We start from the raw sequence: 16,582 nt of genomic DNA on the forward strand, positions 1-16,582 counted from the left end.
ATTTCTGTTGGGAAAATGGAAACACAACATTCTGCTGTGGGTCGGTGGGGCCCAAATCGCAGCCTCTTGGGTTGGCAACCTGAACCGAAACCTTCCACTGCAAACCGGTTCAACATTCAGCTGCACCGGCCTTGTGCCCCCGTTCCCCTATAGACTTGGGCTCCTTTGGACTACATCTCCCATGATGCACTGCAGCTGCCCTGCTGACTGAGCCACATGGGGAGTTGTGGGAGTTGCATGACTTCAGGGCTGGGCTGGGTCCTGCCCATCAGGCTCTCCATGCCATGCAATGAATGCGGGGTCTGCTCAGCGCCTGCAGGGAGACCGGGCTGTACAGGAGCCAGGGGTGGCTGGACCAGGGCTGCTCCCTTGTTCGGTGCAATAACCTGCTGCCTCGGCCGTTCAACCCATTCAGCCGTTGCTAAAAACCAAGGGAAATCCCCCAGACCAAACCGAGTAACAACAACCAGCTGCCATGAGGGGCCCCCATCCCCTTCCCCAGATTATCCCCTCTTCCCCCATCCCATCAGCCCATCCCCCCAGACTCCCACCTGCAGGGCATTGTTGAACAGCTTCCCCACGCTGCGGAAGCAGCCGCTCTCCAGCTGGTGACGCTGCAGCCACCCTAGGGCGTCCTCTAGGTGCTTCTCATCGATGGAGATGTAGGGTCTGGCCTGGCCAAAGGACTTGAGAACGAAGGCCGTCAGCCTGGGCGGGGAGAGACCGCGTTAGAGGGACACTCTGCCGGTGATGCTGCGGGCCAGGAGGGAGGTGCATGGGGGACGGGGCTGGGGGTCAGCATTGTGGGAGGTGAGCAGAGCTGTCAGGGGAGCCCAGGACAGGAATGGGGGGGATTTGGAGTGAGTACGTGGGGCAGACCTGTGTGGGAAGCAGGACTGGGATAGCAGAGGGGCTGGGGGTCAGGCTGCAGCACGGTAGGCCCTGCCCACCCAGAGCCCTGACTTGCCCGTGCCGTGCGGCCCCTCACCAGGTGTTGCCCACGGCGTCGCTCTCCCCAAAGGCGCTGTACGAGCCGTCGTTGTGTTTATAGAGCAGCTCGCGCTGGTAGCCTGCGGGGACAGGAGGGAGACAGCGAGTCCTGGATCCGCTCACTCCCAGGGGCTAGAATCCACCCCCAGCCTGCGCCCCGTGGGGCCCGCTAGCCCTCCTCTCCCCCACGACCCTGAGACTCAGAGATTCCGGGGTAGGTTTGAATAAGGGAATGGAGTTAAGGCTGAATAGTGCCCTGATCCCCCGAAACCCACCAGTGCCCGAGCCGGGGCTAGATCCCAACCAGCGCCCCCTAGAGGGGAAAGGGCTCCTCTCCCATTCCCTGAATCCTGAGTCAAACAGTCCTTATGACCTAGGGCTCGGAATTGGTGCCCCAGATATGAAAGGACACCCGGATTCCCTGGCCCCCAGAGCCAGCCAGGGCGCTGATCTGGGGCTGGATTGGAATCCGGGCCCTGGAGGTGGCATGGACACGGCCCTCACATGGCCCCGCCATGCTCTGGGAGCGCAGGGGCGGGAGGACACTCACCGCTCTGGAGGAATCCCTGGGCCTTGTGTCTGATCTCCGGGCTCAGCTGCCCGCTCTTCTCCAGGTACTGCTGGATGTAGATGTTGGGAGCGAACCGGACCATGTTCTGCTCTCCGCAGCCGTAGGGCATGGCCAGCAGGCGATCTATATTCTGCAGAGCCGTGCCCATTATGTCTCCTGGCACCAAGGGAGTCGGGGAAGCAGAGAATTACCATGCTGCGCAACAGCTGCCCCGTCCCTAACACCATGTCTGTGGAGCCCTGGCTCATGGGGGCCAGTTCGATTCCGGTCTGGTGGGGTTACGTGGATACGTGGTGCTGAATGGGTAAGATGCCAATGCCCTGGCACAGCTTCATGGCATCACCGCAGGAGTCTATTGCCCCTTGCTGGGGACGAGGCCCTGGAGCACAGACTACAGGGACCAGTCCTGCTCCGGCCCCAGGCACCCACTAGACCTCATTGGTCTTTTCCATCCATGATGCCCCAGCCTCTCTGATCAGAGCGCTGGGCCACAGACGGGCTGGCTGGCGAAGGGCACTGTGCCCTGACAGGGAGGGGGCACGGGAATTCCTTACCCAGGACAGTCACGTGGGCCCGCTCGGACCCCGCCAGGACGTTCGCAGGCAGCTGCAAGGAGATTTCTTCGGATGCTGCGTAACACGAAGGCGAAGACACACCGTTAAAGGTCTGTTGGGAACCTGCCCCTGCCTCCAGCCAATCGGATCCCTCCATTCCTCACCGTTCGGGTCTCTCGCCCAGTCACAGCCCCTCTCTCAATCCCAAACTCCTCCCACCGTGGCATATACGTGCCCTTGAGGGTGAGGGCTGGGGGTTCACAGTGTGGGGTCCTGCCTGTGGGACTCGGTCCCTCTCCTGGCCCCAGAGAGCCGGTGTGATGAGCTCTGCAGGGAGCATCCTACACACAGGGGCCAGGCTGACGGGGAGAGGAGCTGGCGCAACAGGGGTCCAGTGACACTCGGGAGCAGGAGTTGGACGTACTCGAGCCTTTGGCCTGTGGCAGACAGTTCCATAACTGCCCACTAGGGGGTGCATCTTCCCCGGGCAGCTGGGCCTGGACCCTGTCCCAGGCCGGACATTGGTCTGGATGCCCCCTGGTCCGGTCTGGCCGCTCCTGTGCCCCTAGCTGAGCCATCCAGCGGCCCAGTCATCACTGACGTGCTGCAGCCAAGTGACGGCTCGGGCGTCTCCCCGCGTTACTGACACCCACTGAGCCCCGCACAGGCGCTGGGATCCTACCTTCCTGGCAGAGCAGGGAGCTGTGCGCCTTCTCCTCCAGGATCCCCCCCGGCTGTTGGGAAGGAGCATCAGACAGAAGGTCAGGACGAGGGACCGTGCACGTCACAGCCTGACAGGGCCTGCTAGGTCAGCCAGTGCCCCTAGCCAGGGCAGGATCATTCCCTACAGCCCATGCTGTGGGGCTCAGGCACATCCAGCTCTCAGCGCTCCAGCGATGGGGCTCCTGTCCCTTCCTCGGGGAGACGGCTCCCAGCCCAGCAGATCTTGCCACTTCTTCCTCTTCAGCACAGAGTTTCCCTCTGCTAATTCCCTCCGCCCCCTCAAGCCCTCCCACGTGTCACACTCAACCACCCCCCTTGGGGCTAACCCCCATCTCCATCTACCCCAGGACTCTCCTGACAGCTCCCTGATCTCGCTGTGACGGGGCCGTGTGACGGGGCCAGTGCAGGTCGGGGTCTGGGAGGCCGATTGTGCGGTGCTGGGACATTATTTTCTGTGGCAGGACAAAGAACAGTCACAAGTGCAGACTCGGCCCACGGCTACCAGGGGGTGAGACACAGGCACGGGATCTGTGCTCTGCCCAGAGGCCCTGACCAGACACTGACCTGGACCAGCAGGGGCTTTATAACGGTGTCCATTCGCCCCTGGACCGGCACCACGGCCAGTTCATTGCCGCACAGCTCCTCGGTGTGCAGCGCCTCGGTGCTGATGGTGAAGTTCACCTCCCCTGCCGAGCAAGGCGGGAGATGCCCCCGTTAGACAGACCAACGCCGCTGCCCAAGGGAGACAGAACCCCGGGTTGAGGCAGAGAGAACCCCGGGGCTGAGGGCGGGAGGATACTTGAAGGGGTAGGGTGGTGAAGAAGGGAGAGAAAAGTAGAAAAAGAAAGAAAATGGAGAGAGCGAGAATGGGGGAGAGAAGGCCAGAGGGGAAGGAAAGGACAGAGGGAAGTGGTGACTGTGGAAATTGCAAGCAGGCAGTAAGGGGTTTCACTTTTGGGGCGTCCTCTCAGCCCCTTCAACCCAGCAGCTCTTCTCATCCCCTCCCCTTGCACCACGCCCTCAGTGACCCTGTCCTGCGCCCTTCTTCTCACTCCGAGAACAGAGCCTCCAATGCCCCTTACCCGTCTGTCCCCCCATGGAGAGCCTCCAAAGGCCCCTACCTGCTTCCCTAGTGCAAAGGCTCCAGCACCCCCTCTGCCCCCCCGCTGTGCAGAGCCCCCCCACTCCTTCCCTGCCCCTCCCCTCCAGCACAGAGCCCCCTGCGCCCCTTACCCAGGCTGCTCGCCGTCACCTCCCACTGGAAGGTTTTCCCTTCGTCTGCACAGAGGCAGCTGGTGTAGGCGCCGTCCTCACTTGCCTGCACCTGGAACTGCGCAGACTCCGCCAGCGTCAGCCGCACCTGTGGGGCCCAACACGAGAACCCCCTTAGGGCTGTGGGGGACGCGCCAGATCCAGCCCAAGAGGTGGCTCCTCTGGGGATCAGGCCAGGCCCCACTCACTGTGACACTAAACTGGGAGGAATGGTAGATACGCTGGAGGGTAGGGATAGGATACAGAGGGACCTAGACAAATTGGAGGATTGGGCCAAAAGAAATCTGATGAGGTTCAACAAGGACAAGTGCAGAGTCCTGCTCTTAGGACGGAAGAATCCCATGCACCGCTACAGACTAGGGACCGAATGGCTCGGCAGCAGTTCTGCAGAAAAGGACCTAGGGGTTACAGTGGACGAGAAGCTGGATATGAGTCAACAGTGTGCCCTTGTTGCCAAGAAGGCCAATGGCATTTTGGGGTGTATAAGTAGGGGCATTGCCAGCAGATCGAGGGACGTGATCGTTTCCCTCTATTCGACATTGGTGAGGCCTCATCTGGAATACTGTGTCCAGTTTTGGGCCCCACACTACAAGAAGGATGTGGAAAAATTGGAGAGAGTCCAGTGAAGAGCAACAAAAATGATTAGGGGACTGGAACACATGACTTATGAGGAGAGGCTGAGGGAACTGGGATTGTCTAGTCTACGGAAGAGAAGAATGAGGGGGGATTTGATAGCTGCTTTCAACTACCTGAAAGGGGGTTCCAAAGAGGATGGCTCTAGACTGTTCTCACTGGTAGCAGATGACAGAACAAGGAGTAATGGTCTCAAGTTGCAGTGGGGGTGGTTTAGGTTGGATATTAGGAAAAACTTTTTCATGAGGAGGGTGGTGAAACACTGGAATGCGTTACCTAGGGAGATGGTGGAATCTCCTTCCTTAGAAGTTTTTAAGGTCAGACTTGACAAAGCCCTGGCTGGGATGATTTAGTTGGGGATCGGTCCTGCTTTGAGCAGGGGGTTGGACTAGATGACCTCCTGAGGTCCCTTCCAACCCTGATATTCTATGATTCTATGATGTGTTTACCCCAGTGGTCACACAATTACTGTGGGGCATCCAGGTCACAGCCAGTGACTGCCAGTGCCACTTGCTAGCCTGCGCCACTGCCCAGCTCCCCAGCCCCAGGTCACCAGCCCCAGCAGCTCAGCCCCGGGCGGCGCTCACCTTGATGCACTGCTGCAGGTAGTTGAAGACGGTGGCCTTTAGGGCGAAGGCCTCTCCCCGGATCACTGAGTACGGCAAGGCCAGCTCCACAAAGAAGGGTTTGAAGGCCGTGAAGGTGGCTGTGCGGGAGAGCCCAAAGCCCACCTCTGCCGTGCAGAACATCCCAGCTTTCCACTCCGTGATGGTGTCGGGTACCGAGAGTGGGACGTCCTTGGAGCCCCCCTCGCTGGGCCGGGACAGACACAAAGCAATTTTAGACAAACGTGCAACTCAGGTTTTCTCTGTCTGTCATCCCACCTCAGCCTCTGGATGGCAGCTGTATGTTGCACAGTAATATCGAATGCCAGGGAGTGTCCCTTGTGTACAACGGTGTCTCCACATTGAAAGAATTTACGCACAGGCATCCTCCAAATTCATGTCCCCGTCCCAGAGAATTGTGACCTTGATGTGGTGGAGCGGCATGAGTGTTCCCATGATCCTGAGAGCGATGCTGTCAGGAGTCTCAACTCCTGGCAGAGTCACCCAAGGCGGCAAGGTTGAAGGTGAGGTTCCAGACGAACAGCCGTCTAACCCCCGCCCCCCAAGTCCTTAACAGCAGGGCAGGCGGATGAGGGAGAATAACTGAACACTAGGAGGGGGACTGGGGATCACTTATTGGACCAACTGAGCTGCTGGGACTGACTGGTAACTCCCCGCTAGCAGGGGATAGAGGTTGCAACCAAGCCGAAGAGAAAGCAGGGAGGTCGGAAGCAGAGGTAACTGACAGAAGACTGGTCAGGTATGCTAGGAAGAGACAAGTGAGGCACTCCATGCCTCTTTTCCTTGTGCACTGGGCCAGGACCTGGTGAAAAGGGAGGGCCTGGTCCCACTACCTTCCCCTCCGCCCATTCATCTGGGGAACAACGTACCACTGTTGGACGGCTTGGCACCATCAGAGAAGCCCATCCCAGGACTTTTGGGGTAGGAAAAACTGTTGAGCCATGACCTGTCCACTAGGCCTGCTGGCCTCCGAGTGAAAGCCACTACCAATGTCTATTGTCATTAAATAATTGCTGTCTGGCCTGCCCTGTTGTCTGACCTCCCATCATTTTCTGCAAATGTGAAAATTCAAATAGATAAAGATAAAATAAAATCATTGCTTAAAGCCCATAATTCTGTGCAACTGTGAACATTTAAATTGATAAAAATTGAAAAAAAAACCTTAAAAATAAACAGCAATATTATCTATCAAAATTATAATTATAAAAAATTAAATTTGAATTCTGCCAAGCTTAGACACAGGACTCAGTTCTGCCCTTGATAAGGCCCCTTTGGGCTACTACAGGAGCACACAGAGGGCTTAAAGCAGCCCTAAGCCACATGGAAGTGTGTTTGCTGGCTAGCACAAAGGTATCTCTCCTCTAAGCGGGGGGCTGAATCTACCTTCAGCGTGCCCTAGGAATGTGGAGGCCAGAAATGTGATGCAATGCCATGGCTGCCCCCCGCCACCAGCCCTGCCCTATACCCAGCTCTGTTCCAGCCCCGCCCCCAGCCTTGGCACGGCTCTGCACCCGGCTGAGGGACCTGGCTGCCAGCCCCCAGCCGCGGACCCCAGCCCCGCCCTCAGCCTGGGCCTCTGGCCACCGCTTCGTTCCCAGCCCGGGGTGGAGGGTGGGTGCAGGGGTGAGGCCAGGAGCAGAGTCGCACCTGGCTGCAGGCCTGGCTGCTGGCCCCCACTGCAGCGTGGCTGCGGCTCTGCGCCTGCCTCCGCCCCCAGCCTCAGCCCCTGGCCCTGGCTCTGTCCCTGGCCCTGCTCCTGGCCCCAGCCCCACCCCCAGCTGCAGCCTCAGCTCCCTTACCCCAGTTTGCAGCTCCCACCCCCTGGAGCCAGCTGACCCCAGCTCCAGAGTGGGGGCAAGGGGTGGGGGCAAGGGGAAGAGGGGGCACAACCTTCAAAAGTTTGGGGACCACTGCTTTAGAGGGCCAGGCATGGAGGTTGCTCCATAGGGAAGGTCTGCAGGAGCTCCTCACTCACCCAACGGGGACCAGGTCCCACAGCCACGTCTCTGGGAAGTAGGCACGTGGCGCTGGCTCCGACTCGGTGCTGGGCTCTGGCTCAGGCAGGGCGTTACCTAACCCACCATGCCCTACGAGTAGGTCCTCCCTCGAAATCCCGGCTCTATATGAAGAGTCTAGAAAAGTGCGACAGGGAAGAGCAAGGCTTGTCACCGCACACAGGCAGCTTCAGGCACATCCAGGCCCTTCCCCCCCCCCCATCTCTAGGGGCACAGAGGCCTTTCCCCCACACCAACCCTCCTACCTGCAACAATGCCCCTCCCCCTCACAAAAACACCACTAGGTACACTACCCCCTCCACATTCACCCACACCAAGAGCCCTCCCCCCCACGGCGTTAGACACGGCAACGCCCGCCCCTCACACACACCAACACCCCGCCCCCCCACGGCGTGAGACACGGCGACGCCCTCCGCTCCCACGCACCAACACCCCGCCCCCCCACGGCGTGAGACATGGCAACGCCCGCCCCCACACACACCAACACCCCGCCCCCCCACGGTGTGAGACACGGCGACGCCCTCCCCTCACGCACACCAACACCCCCGCCCCCCCCACGGTGTGAGACACGGCGACGCCCTCCCCTCACGCACACCAACACCCCCGCCCCCCCACGGCGTGAGACATGGCAACGCCCGCCCCCACACACACCAACACCCCACCCCCCCACGGCGTGAGACACGGCAACGCCCGCCCCTCACACACACCAACACCCCGCCCCTCACGGCGTGAGACACGGCAACGCCCACCCCTCACACACACCAACACCCCGCCCCCCCACGGCGTGAGACACGGCGATGCCCTCCGCTCCCACGCACCAACACCCCGCCCCCCCACGGCGTGAGACACGGCAACGCCCGCCCCTCACACACACCAACACCCCGCCCCCCCACGGCGTGAGACACGGCGACGCCCTCCGCTCCCACGCACCAACACCCCGCCCCCCCACGGCGTGAGACACGGTGACGCCCTCCCCTCCCACACACCAACACCCCGCCCCCCACGGCGTGAGACACGGCGACGCCCTCCCCTCGCACACACCAACACCCCCGCCCCCCCCACGGCGTGAGACACGGCAACGCCCGCCCCTCACACACACCAACACCCCGCCCCCACGGCGTTAGACACGGTGACGCCCGCCCCTCACACACACCAACACCCCGCCCCCCCACGGCGTGAGACACGGCGACGCCCTCCCCTCCCACACACCAACACCCCGCCCCCCCCACGGCGTGAGACATGGCGACGCCCTCCCCTCCCACACCCCAACACCCCGCCCCCCCACGGCGTGAGACACGGCAACGCCCGCCCCTCACACACACCAACACCCCGCCCCCCCACGGCGTGAGACACGGCGACGCCCTCCCCCTCACACACACCAACACCCCCGCCCCCCCACGGCGTGAGACATGGCAACGCCCGCCCCCACACACACCAACACCCCACCCCCCCATGGCATGAGACACGGCAACGCCGTCCCCTCACACACACCAACACCCCGCCCCCCACGGCGTGAGGCACGGCGACGCCCGCCCCTCACACACACCAACACCCCGCCCCCCCACGGCGTGAGACACGGCGATGCCCTCCCCTCCCACACACCAACACCCCGCCCCCCACGGCGTGAGACATGGCGACGCCCTCCCCTCCCACACACCAACACCCCGCCCCCCCACGGCGTGAGACACGGCGACGCCCTCCCCTCGCACACACCAACACCCCGCCCCCCCACGGCGTGAGACACGGCGACGCCCTCCCCTCACACACACCAACACCCCGCCCCCCCACGGCGTGAGACACGGCGACGCCCTCCCCTCGCACACACCAACACCCCCCCCCCCATGGCGTGAGACACGGCAACGCCCTCCCCTCCCACACACCAACACCCCGCCCCCCTACGGCGTGAGACACGGCGACGCCCTCCCCTCCCACACACCAACACCCCGCCCCCCCACGGCGTGAGACACGGCAACGCCCTCCCCTCACACACACCAACACCCCGCCCCCCCACGGCATGAGACACGGCAACGCCCGCCCCTCACACACACCAACACCCCGCCCCCCCACGGCGTGAGACACGGCGACGCCCGCCCCTCACACACACCAACACCCCGCCCCCCCACGGCGTGAGACACGGCAACGCCCGCCCCTCACACACACCAACACCCCGCCCCCCCCACGGCGTGAGACACGGCGACGCCCGCCCCTCACACACACCAACACCCCGCCCCCCCACGGCGTGAGACACGGCGACGCCCTCCCCTCACACACACCAACACCCCGCCCCCCCACGGCGTGAGACACGGCGACGCCCGCCCCTCACACACACCAACACCCCGCCCCCCCCATGGCGTGAGACACGGCAACGCCCGCCCCTCACACACACCAACCCCCCCCCCCCCACGGCGTGAGACACGGCAACGTCCTCCCCTCGCACACACCAACACCCCTGCCCCCCCACGGCATTAGACACGGCGACGCCCTCCCCTCGCACACACCAACACCCCGCCCCCCCACGGCGTGAGACACGGCGACGCCCTCCGCTCCCACGCACCAACACCCCGCCCCCCCACGGCGTGAGACACGGCGACGCCCTCCCCTCACACACACCAACACCCCGCCCCCCCCACGGCGTGAGACACGGCGACGCCCGCCCCTCACACACACCAACACCCCGCCCCCCCATGGCGTGAGACACGGCAACGCCCGCCCCTCACACACACCAACCCCCCCCCCCCCACGGCGTGAGACACGGCAACGTCCTCCCCTCGCACACACCAACACCCCTGCCCCCCCACGGCATTAGACACGGCGACGCCCTCCCCTCGCACACACCAACACCCCGCCCCCCCCCCGGCGTGAGACACGGCGACGCCCTCCGCTCCCACGCACCAACACCCCGCCCCCCCACGGCGTGAGACACGGCGACGCCCGCCCCTCACACGCACCAACACCCCGCCCCCCCACGGCATGAGACACGGCAACGCCCGCCCCTCACACACACCAACACCCTCCCCCTCACAGTGTTAGACACAACAATACCCTCCCCTCCCCCACATAGCGTTAGACATTTTCCCAAGTGGCAATAAAGCAGGTATAATGTAGAAGGACGTCCCCACTGGCTGCTGCCTCTTGGATTAGACATACCCCAGGATTCCCCAAATTGAATCAAAACGCTGACCCACCTGCTCCAGGATCCTGGCTGTGGTTAATGTCAGAGGAAGAAAAAATACCCAGAATGCACTAGCTGTGCAGGACAGAGCAGGGGGGAATCCCTTCGAGAGTGCGGAAGGTGGCTGTCTGCTTGCTTGGGGGTGCTCTGTGGAAGGGGCTCCAGAGACAGCACGGGCCTCCCGTTCATTTCTGGTTGTCATTCAAAGTATTTGTTTGAATCTATATGTAAGCAGTGTCAGGATGAGCTCCACCCTGACATCTGGTGGTGAGGTGTGGCAAGTTGTGGAAAAGAACTTCAGGGGCTGGTCTCATTTGCATAGGCACACCCACCCCACCTAGAATGAGGCCATAGCTGCCCAAATGGTCACTTTGGCTGCTGTGGGATCCCCAGTGTCTCTGTTATTGGGGCAGGAAGAATAAATTGTTATTACCCTGATTATGGGAACTGTGCTTGGAACTGTACTTGGCCTTTTGTTATGATGGAGGGACTCACCATCAACTAAGTAGCACTCGCTAGGCAAGGGTCATGGGTTCCAAAACTCTGTGAATTGAGAGAGGCTGGGGATAGGTATTAATACTTGGTGGCATGGGCCCCTTGGTGAAGGCTTTACATGCTAATTGTACTTCCTCCTCTGTCTACTGTGGAATATCAGAGCTAATTTTGATTTCATTAAAAGAAAAGGAGTACTTGTAGCACCTTAGAAACTAACCAATTTATTTGAGCATAAGTTTTTGTGAGCTACAGCTCACTTCATCGGATGCATACAGTGGAAAGTATAGAAGATCTTATTACATACACACAAAAAGCATGAAAAAATACCTCCTCCCACCCCACTCTCCTGCTGGTAATAGCTTATCTAAAGTGATCACTCTCCTTACCATGTGTATGATAATCAAGTTGGGCCATTTCCAGCACAAATCCAGGTTTTCTCACCCTCCCTCCCCCCACACAAACTCACTCTCCTGCTGGTAATAGCTTATCTAATTTGTGCTGGAAATGGCCCACCTTGATTATCATACACATTGTAAGGAGAGTGGTCACTTTAGATAAGCTATTACCAGCAGGAGAGTGGGGTGGGAGGAGGTATTTTTTCATGCTTTTTGTGTGTATATAATAAGATCTTCTATACTTTCCACAGTATGCATCCGATGAAGTGAGCTGTAGCTCACGAAAGCTTATGCTCAAATAAATTGGTTAGTCTCTAAGGTGCCACAAGTACTCCTTTTCTTTTTGCGAATACAGACTAACACGGCTGTTACTCTGAAACCTTTGATTCCATTAGGAGTCTAGTTACAGGCTGCTGAGCTCACTTGGGGCTAATGGTGTACCAGTACTGAGGCTCCCCTACTACAAGCTGAATTCATCAAAGAGCTGAACTGACTAAGAGCTGAAATCACTGAGCGTTGTGTTAAGTAGTGGGGGAGCCTGAAGATATATTGTGGAGCAGTTTGCGGGATGGCTGGAGTGCCTTGTGGACAGGCTGGTGGAGCAGTTCATAGGACGGCGGGAGTGGCTGGTGGGACGCGGAGCAGTTTGTGGGACGGTGGGAGCTGCGTGTGGGCTGCGGGGCTGAGCGAAGCAGTTTGTGGGGCGGCTCGCGGAGCGAAGGCCTATGGAGCTGTGGGGCGGTCAGCTTCAGATCATGTAAGGTGCCTCTTGCCTCCGCCCCCATCTCCACCCAGGTTGGGAGGTAAAGCTCTGTAGATAAACTTTTGAACTCTGGGGCTGCCCTGACCAGGGACAGAGACTTTGGGTCATTGGACTTTAGGGACTTTGGGTGATTTGGGGTTGCTGGACTCAAGAACCAAAGGGAAAGGGCATGCCCCAATTTGCTTGGAGTGGGTTTTTTGCTCATGGGTTGTGTTATGAATCCTGTTGGTGGTGTTTCCACAACATAATGCCACATTGTTTCTCTCTGTTATTAAAAGGCTTTTTGCTATACTCAGACTATGTGCTTGCAAGAGGGGAAGTATTGCCTCTTGGAGGCACCCAGCGGGGGTGGTATATATTTGTCCCAGGTCACTGGGTGGGGGCTCGAGCCGGTTTGCATTGTGCTATTGGAATGGATCCCCTAGATATTGGACCCGGCCCTTGTTGCTGCCAACTCTGATGGGCAGAAGGGTTACATATAAAATTCTCTGTGGTTTGGGATTTAGGTATCCGAGATCCTGCCCCTCTCTGATGGGCTGGGAGTAGGGATTGTAACTTGGGTTTAGGTGGAGTTGGAATGCCCTGGCAGTGGCTCTGACATTAGGTGGGTCTGATTATTGTGCAGTTTATAAAGTTTACATCTGGTCCCGGCTGTTGGTCCAAGCTGGGAACAGATCAAAATAAACAAACCAATCATGAGCCCTTCCTGACCCCTGCAGTGATTAGCTGATGTCCCGAAGGAAGAGATTTGATAGCCTTGCACAGCTCCAGCTCTCTGAGTATATTTCCGTGGCTGGCTTGTGTCAGCTGACTCAGGCTTGCAGGTCTCGGGCTCCAGGGCTGTTTAACTGAGGTGTAGACATTCAGGTGCAGGCTGCAGCCTGGACTCTGAGGCCCTGCGTGGGGGAGGGTCCCGGAGCCCAGACTCCAGCCTGAGCCTGAATGTCTACACTGCAATTAAACAACCCCATAGTTTGAGCCCCGTGAGTCAGCTGACATAAGCCAGCCAGAGGGGTTTACTAGCAGTGGAGACAGTATCTGACTCCACAACTCCTGAAGCTTCAGTGAATCCCCCAGAATTTATTTCTATTTGTTCTAAATCTCCCAGCTGTCTGTTCATTCAAGCAAATGTCCCCTGGGTCTCATATTGTGGGGCAGGATCCAAAGCAGGGACTGAGCTCTTTTCTCTAAATCCATCAGAATCTGAAACATCTCAGCAAAGTCCCCTCCTTCTCTTCTTTTTTTCCTAGACTAAACAACCTTCGTTCTGCCATGAAATTCCCCATCTGTATTGCCCTTCTCTAGGCCTTCCTCAGCTCAGGAGCAACAACCAAAACTGAGTGCAGGGCTCCGCATGAAGGTGGTCAGTGCTCTCTCTAACGCCATTGAGACACATTCTCTGTAACCCACCACCAACATGGGCTGGCTTTTCTGAGTGCTGCTTCACTCCGGGCAGACGGTTTCATAGAGCTCTCTCCCCAGCGACTCTGAGGGCTTTCCCCAGCCTGACCAATCCCATTTCTGGCTCTTCAGGGAGAATTTCAGAAACAAGAAGGATGGGAGCTCACCCATCGGGCTTCCCGGTGGGCCGCGGTTAAAGTTGGGTTGACTGCTGAATCTGAAGATCGGAATATCAGGGCAGATAAAAGGTTTCTTGGTGTTGGCATTGGTGAGAATTTTCAAAGCCGCATCCTGGGAAAAAGGAAAGAAGGGAAAACAATACAACCAGCAAAAAACTGCACAAGAGGCAGTAAGGGGCTGTTTTTCGCTGGCCATTAAAGGGGAAAGTAACTATGAAGCAATAAAGCTGAAATACTAGCAGTCCCAAGAGTGTGGTTCTATATCTGTGAGTTTGCTTGGATGAGAGGAGGCAAGTCTTCTAAAGTCCAGATGCTCTCATAACAGCAACTCATGACACAAACAACCCTCCCAGCCGCACGGCTCAATCTGGACAATGCAACGAACAACCAGTCTAGCAATTCAATTCGACAAAATACCCCACTCACTGTCATGCCACTCTGCGCTCCCCAAACCCATCCCCAAGTGCCGGAGAAACAGATGGGCCCTGCAGCATCTATCGACCTCGAAGGTCAACATGTTCTGGTGACTCAGGTTTCTGGTGCATTAGTAGGAGCATTGGCAGGAGATCGAGGGAAGTGATTATTCCCCTCTGTTCGGCACTGGTGAGGCCACAGCTGGAGTATTGCATCCAGTTTTGGGCCCTCCACTACAGAAAGGATGTGGACAAATTGGAGAGAGTCCAGCGGATGGCAATGAAAATGATTAGGGGGCTGGGGCACATGACTTACGAGGAGAGGTTGAGGGAACTGGGCTTATTTAATCTGCAGAAGAGAAGAGTGAGGGGGGATTTGATAGCAGCCTTCAACTACCTTCCAAAGAGGATGGAGCTCAGCTGTTCTCAGTGGTGGCAGATGACAGAACAAGGAGCAATGGTCTCAAGTTGCAGTGGGGGAGGTCTAGGTTGGATGTTAGGAAACACTATTTCACTAGGAGGGTGGTGAAGCACAGGAATGGGTTACCTAGGGAGGTGGTGGAATCTCCATCCTTAGAGGTTTTAAGGCCCGGCTTGACAAAGCCCTGCCTGGGATGATTAGTTGGGGTTGGTCCTGCTTTGAGCAGGGGATTGGACTAGATGACCTCCTGAGGTCTCTTCCAACCCTAATCCTCTATGATTCCCCAACTAGACTGAGGGCCTTCTGCAGAGAACACCCCACAGCCAGTTTCCCCCTCCTTTTTTAACACAGGGGGCTTCAACTCCAGCAGCTCTGCTGATCACCACTGTGGCACTCTCCCTGTGTCCCTGCAGCCCAGAGAGGGAGGAAGCACGAGGGTGGCTGGCTGCTGGCTGAGCTCCTCTCCCGCCACTTGGCGCTGCTGCACCTTCCCTGCTCCTGGAGTCACATGTGTTGCCTCTGCCTCCACTCCCTGACTCACCTGGGCAGATGGTCTGCAAGGCAGGCAGCAGCGCTGGGACTCCAGCATCAGAGAAGGCGCAGCAGCCCCATGTGTGGGGGAAGAGCTCAGTCAGCAGCCAGCCACCTTGCTGCTTCCTCCCTCCCCTTGGCTGCAGGGACATAGGGAGAGTGCTGCTGTCCTCGCTACTGGGCGTCCCCACCAGAGGTGTAGGGTGACCAGGTGTCCAGTTTTTGACTGGAACACCAGGTCAAAAAGGGATTTTGGCGTCTCCGGACAGCACCACTAGCCTCCACGCTGCGTGGCTCCCAGGAAGCAGCCGGCATGTCCCCCTCTGACTCCTACATGCTGGCTCCTCTGCTGCCCCTGCCCCTGCCCCAAGCACTGCCCCCAGGAACCATGGCCAGTGGGAGCTGCAGGGGCAGTGCCGGCAGACGGGGCAGTGTGCAAAGCCACCTGGCCGAGCCTCCGTGTAGGAGCCGGAGGGGCGGAGGGGGGAAATGCCACTGCTTCTGGGAGCTGCTTGCGGTGAATGTCTCCCAGACCCTGCACCCCTGATCCTCTCCACAACCCCCTGCCCCAGCCCTGATCCCCCTCCCGCCCTCCAAACCCCTCAATCCCAGCCTGGAGAACCCTCCTGCTCCCCAAACTCCTCATTCCTAGTCCCATCCGAGCCCAGACCCCCAGCCAGAGCCCTCACTCCCCCCCATGCCCCAACCCAACCCTGATCCCCCTTCTGCCCTCTGAACCCCTCAGTCCCAGCCCAGAGCCCCCTCCCGCACCCTGAACCCCTAATTTCTGACTCCACTCCGGAACCCGCACCCCCCAGCCCAGAGCCTGTACCTCCTCCCACACCCCAACCCCCTGCCTCAGCCCAGAGCCCCCTCCCATACTCCAAACTCCTTGGCTGCACCCTCTAGCCCGGAGCCCTCTCCTGCACCCCAAACCCCTCAACTGAAGCCCTCACCCGCTCTCGCATCTCAACCCACTGCCTCAGCCTGGAGCCCCCTCCCGCACTCTGAACTCCTTCTCGCCCCACCACGAGCAACAGAGGGAGGGGGGTATGGAGTGAGCGGGGGCAGAACCTCAGAGGAGGGGCGGGGCATTAAAAACTGCTCACTTAAACTTCAAGTTTACTTGGTTTTGCTTCTCAGATATTGTAGAACATAGATTTTAACTTTTTAGGGGCAAGAGTAACATCTTTGCTATATTATACAGCACTAAGTAACACTCAGGAATAACCTTAAAGCTTATTTCCAGCAAACGCAGAGAGTGATTTAGCAGGTCTGAATGAATTGCTTGTGGCTTCCTCACTCCATGCACTGCACAGACACACCGAGAGTGCTGCTGCATCCCCACCACAGGCATCCTGAGGAGTCTGGGGGGCAAGTGACCCCCCCAGAATCTTTCATTTGTGCCCCCCGACTAGCCACAGCTAC

General features: G+C 58.9%; 1 protein-coding gene across 1 annotated transcript in view; it reads right to left on the reverse strand.

The window, feature by feature from the left end:
- Window positions 1–16,582, reverse strand: part of LOC102943899 (alpha-2-macroglobulin-like protein 1) — a 63,646-nt gene that overhangs the window by 12,957 nt on the left and 34,107 nt on the right. The window contains exons 17-26 of the mRNA XM_043536975.1: window positions 13,778–13,901; window positions 7,345–7,501; window positions 5,331–5,556; window positions 4,072–4,198; window positions 3,403–3,524; window positions 2,798–2,849; window positions 2,116–2,190; window positions 1,541–1,717; window positions 989–1,070; window positions 552–708 (exon numbers count right to left, since the gene is read on the reverse strand). Of these exons, the coding sequence (XP_043392910.1) occupies window positions 552–708; window positions 989–1,070; window positions 1,541–1,717; window positions 2,116–2,190; window positions 2,798–2,849; window positions 3,403–3,524; window positions 4,072–4,198; window positions 5,331–5,556; window positions 7,345–7,501; window positions 13,778–13,901 (1,299 nt within the window). The remainder of the gene's footprint in view (window positions 1–551; window positions 709–988; window positions 1,071–1,540; window positions 1,718–2,115; window positions 2,191–2,797; window positions 2,850–3,402; window positions 3,525–4,071; window positions 4,199–5,330; window positions 5,557–7,344; window positions 7,502–13,777; window positions 13,902–16,582) is intronic.

This window comes from Chelonia mydas, chromosome 27, assembly GCF_015237465.2.
Source record: "Chelonia mydas isolate rCheMyd1 chromosome 27, rCheMyd1.pri.v2, whole genome shotgun sequence".
Taxonomy (NCBI): domain Eukaryota; kingdom Metazoa; phylum Chordata; order Testudines; family Cheloniidae; genus Chelonia; species Chelonia mydas.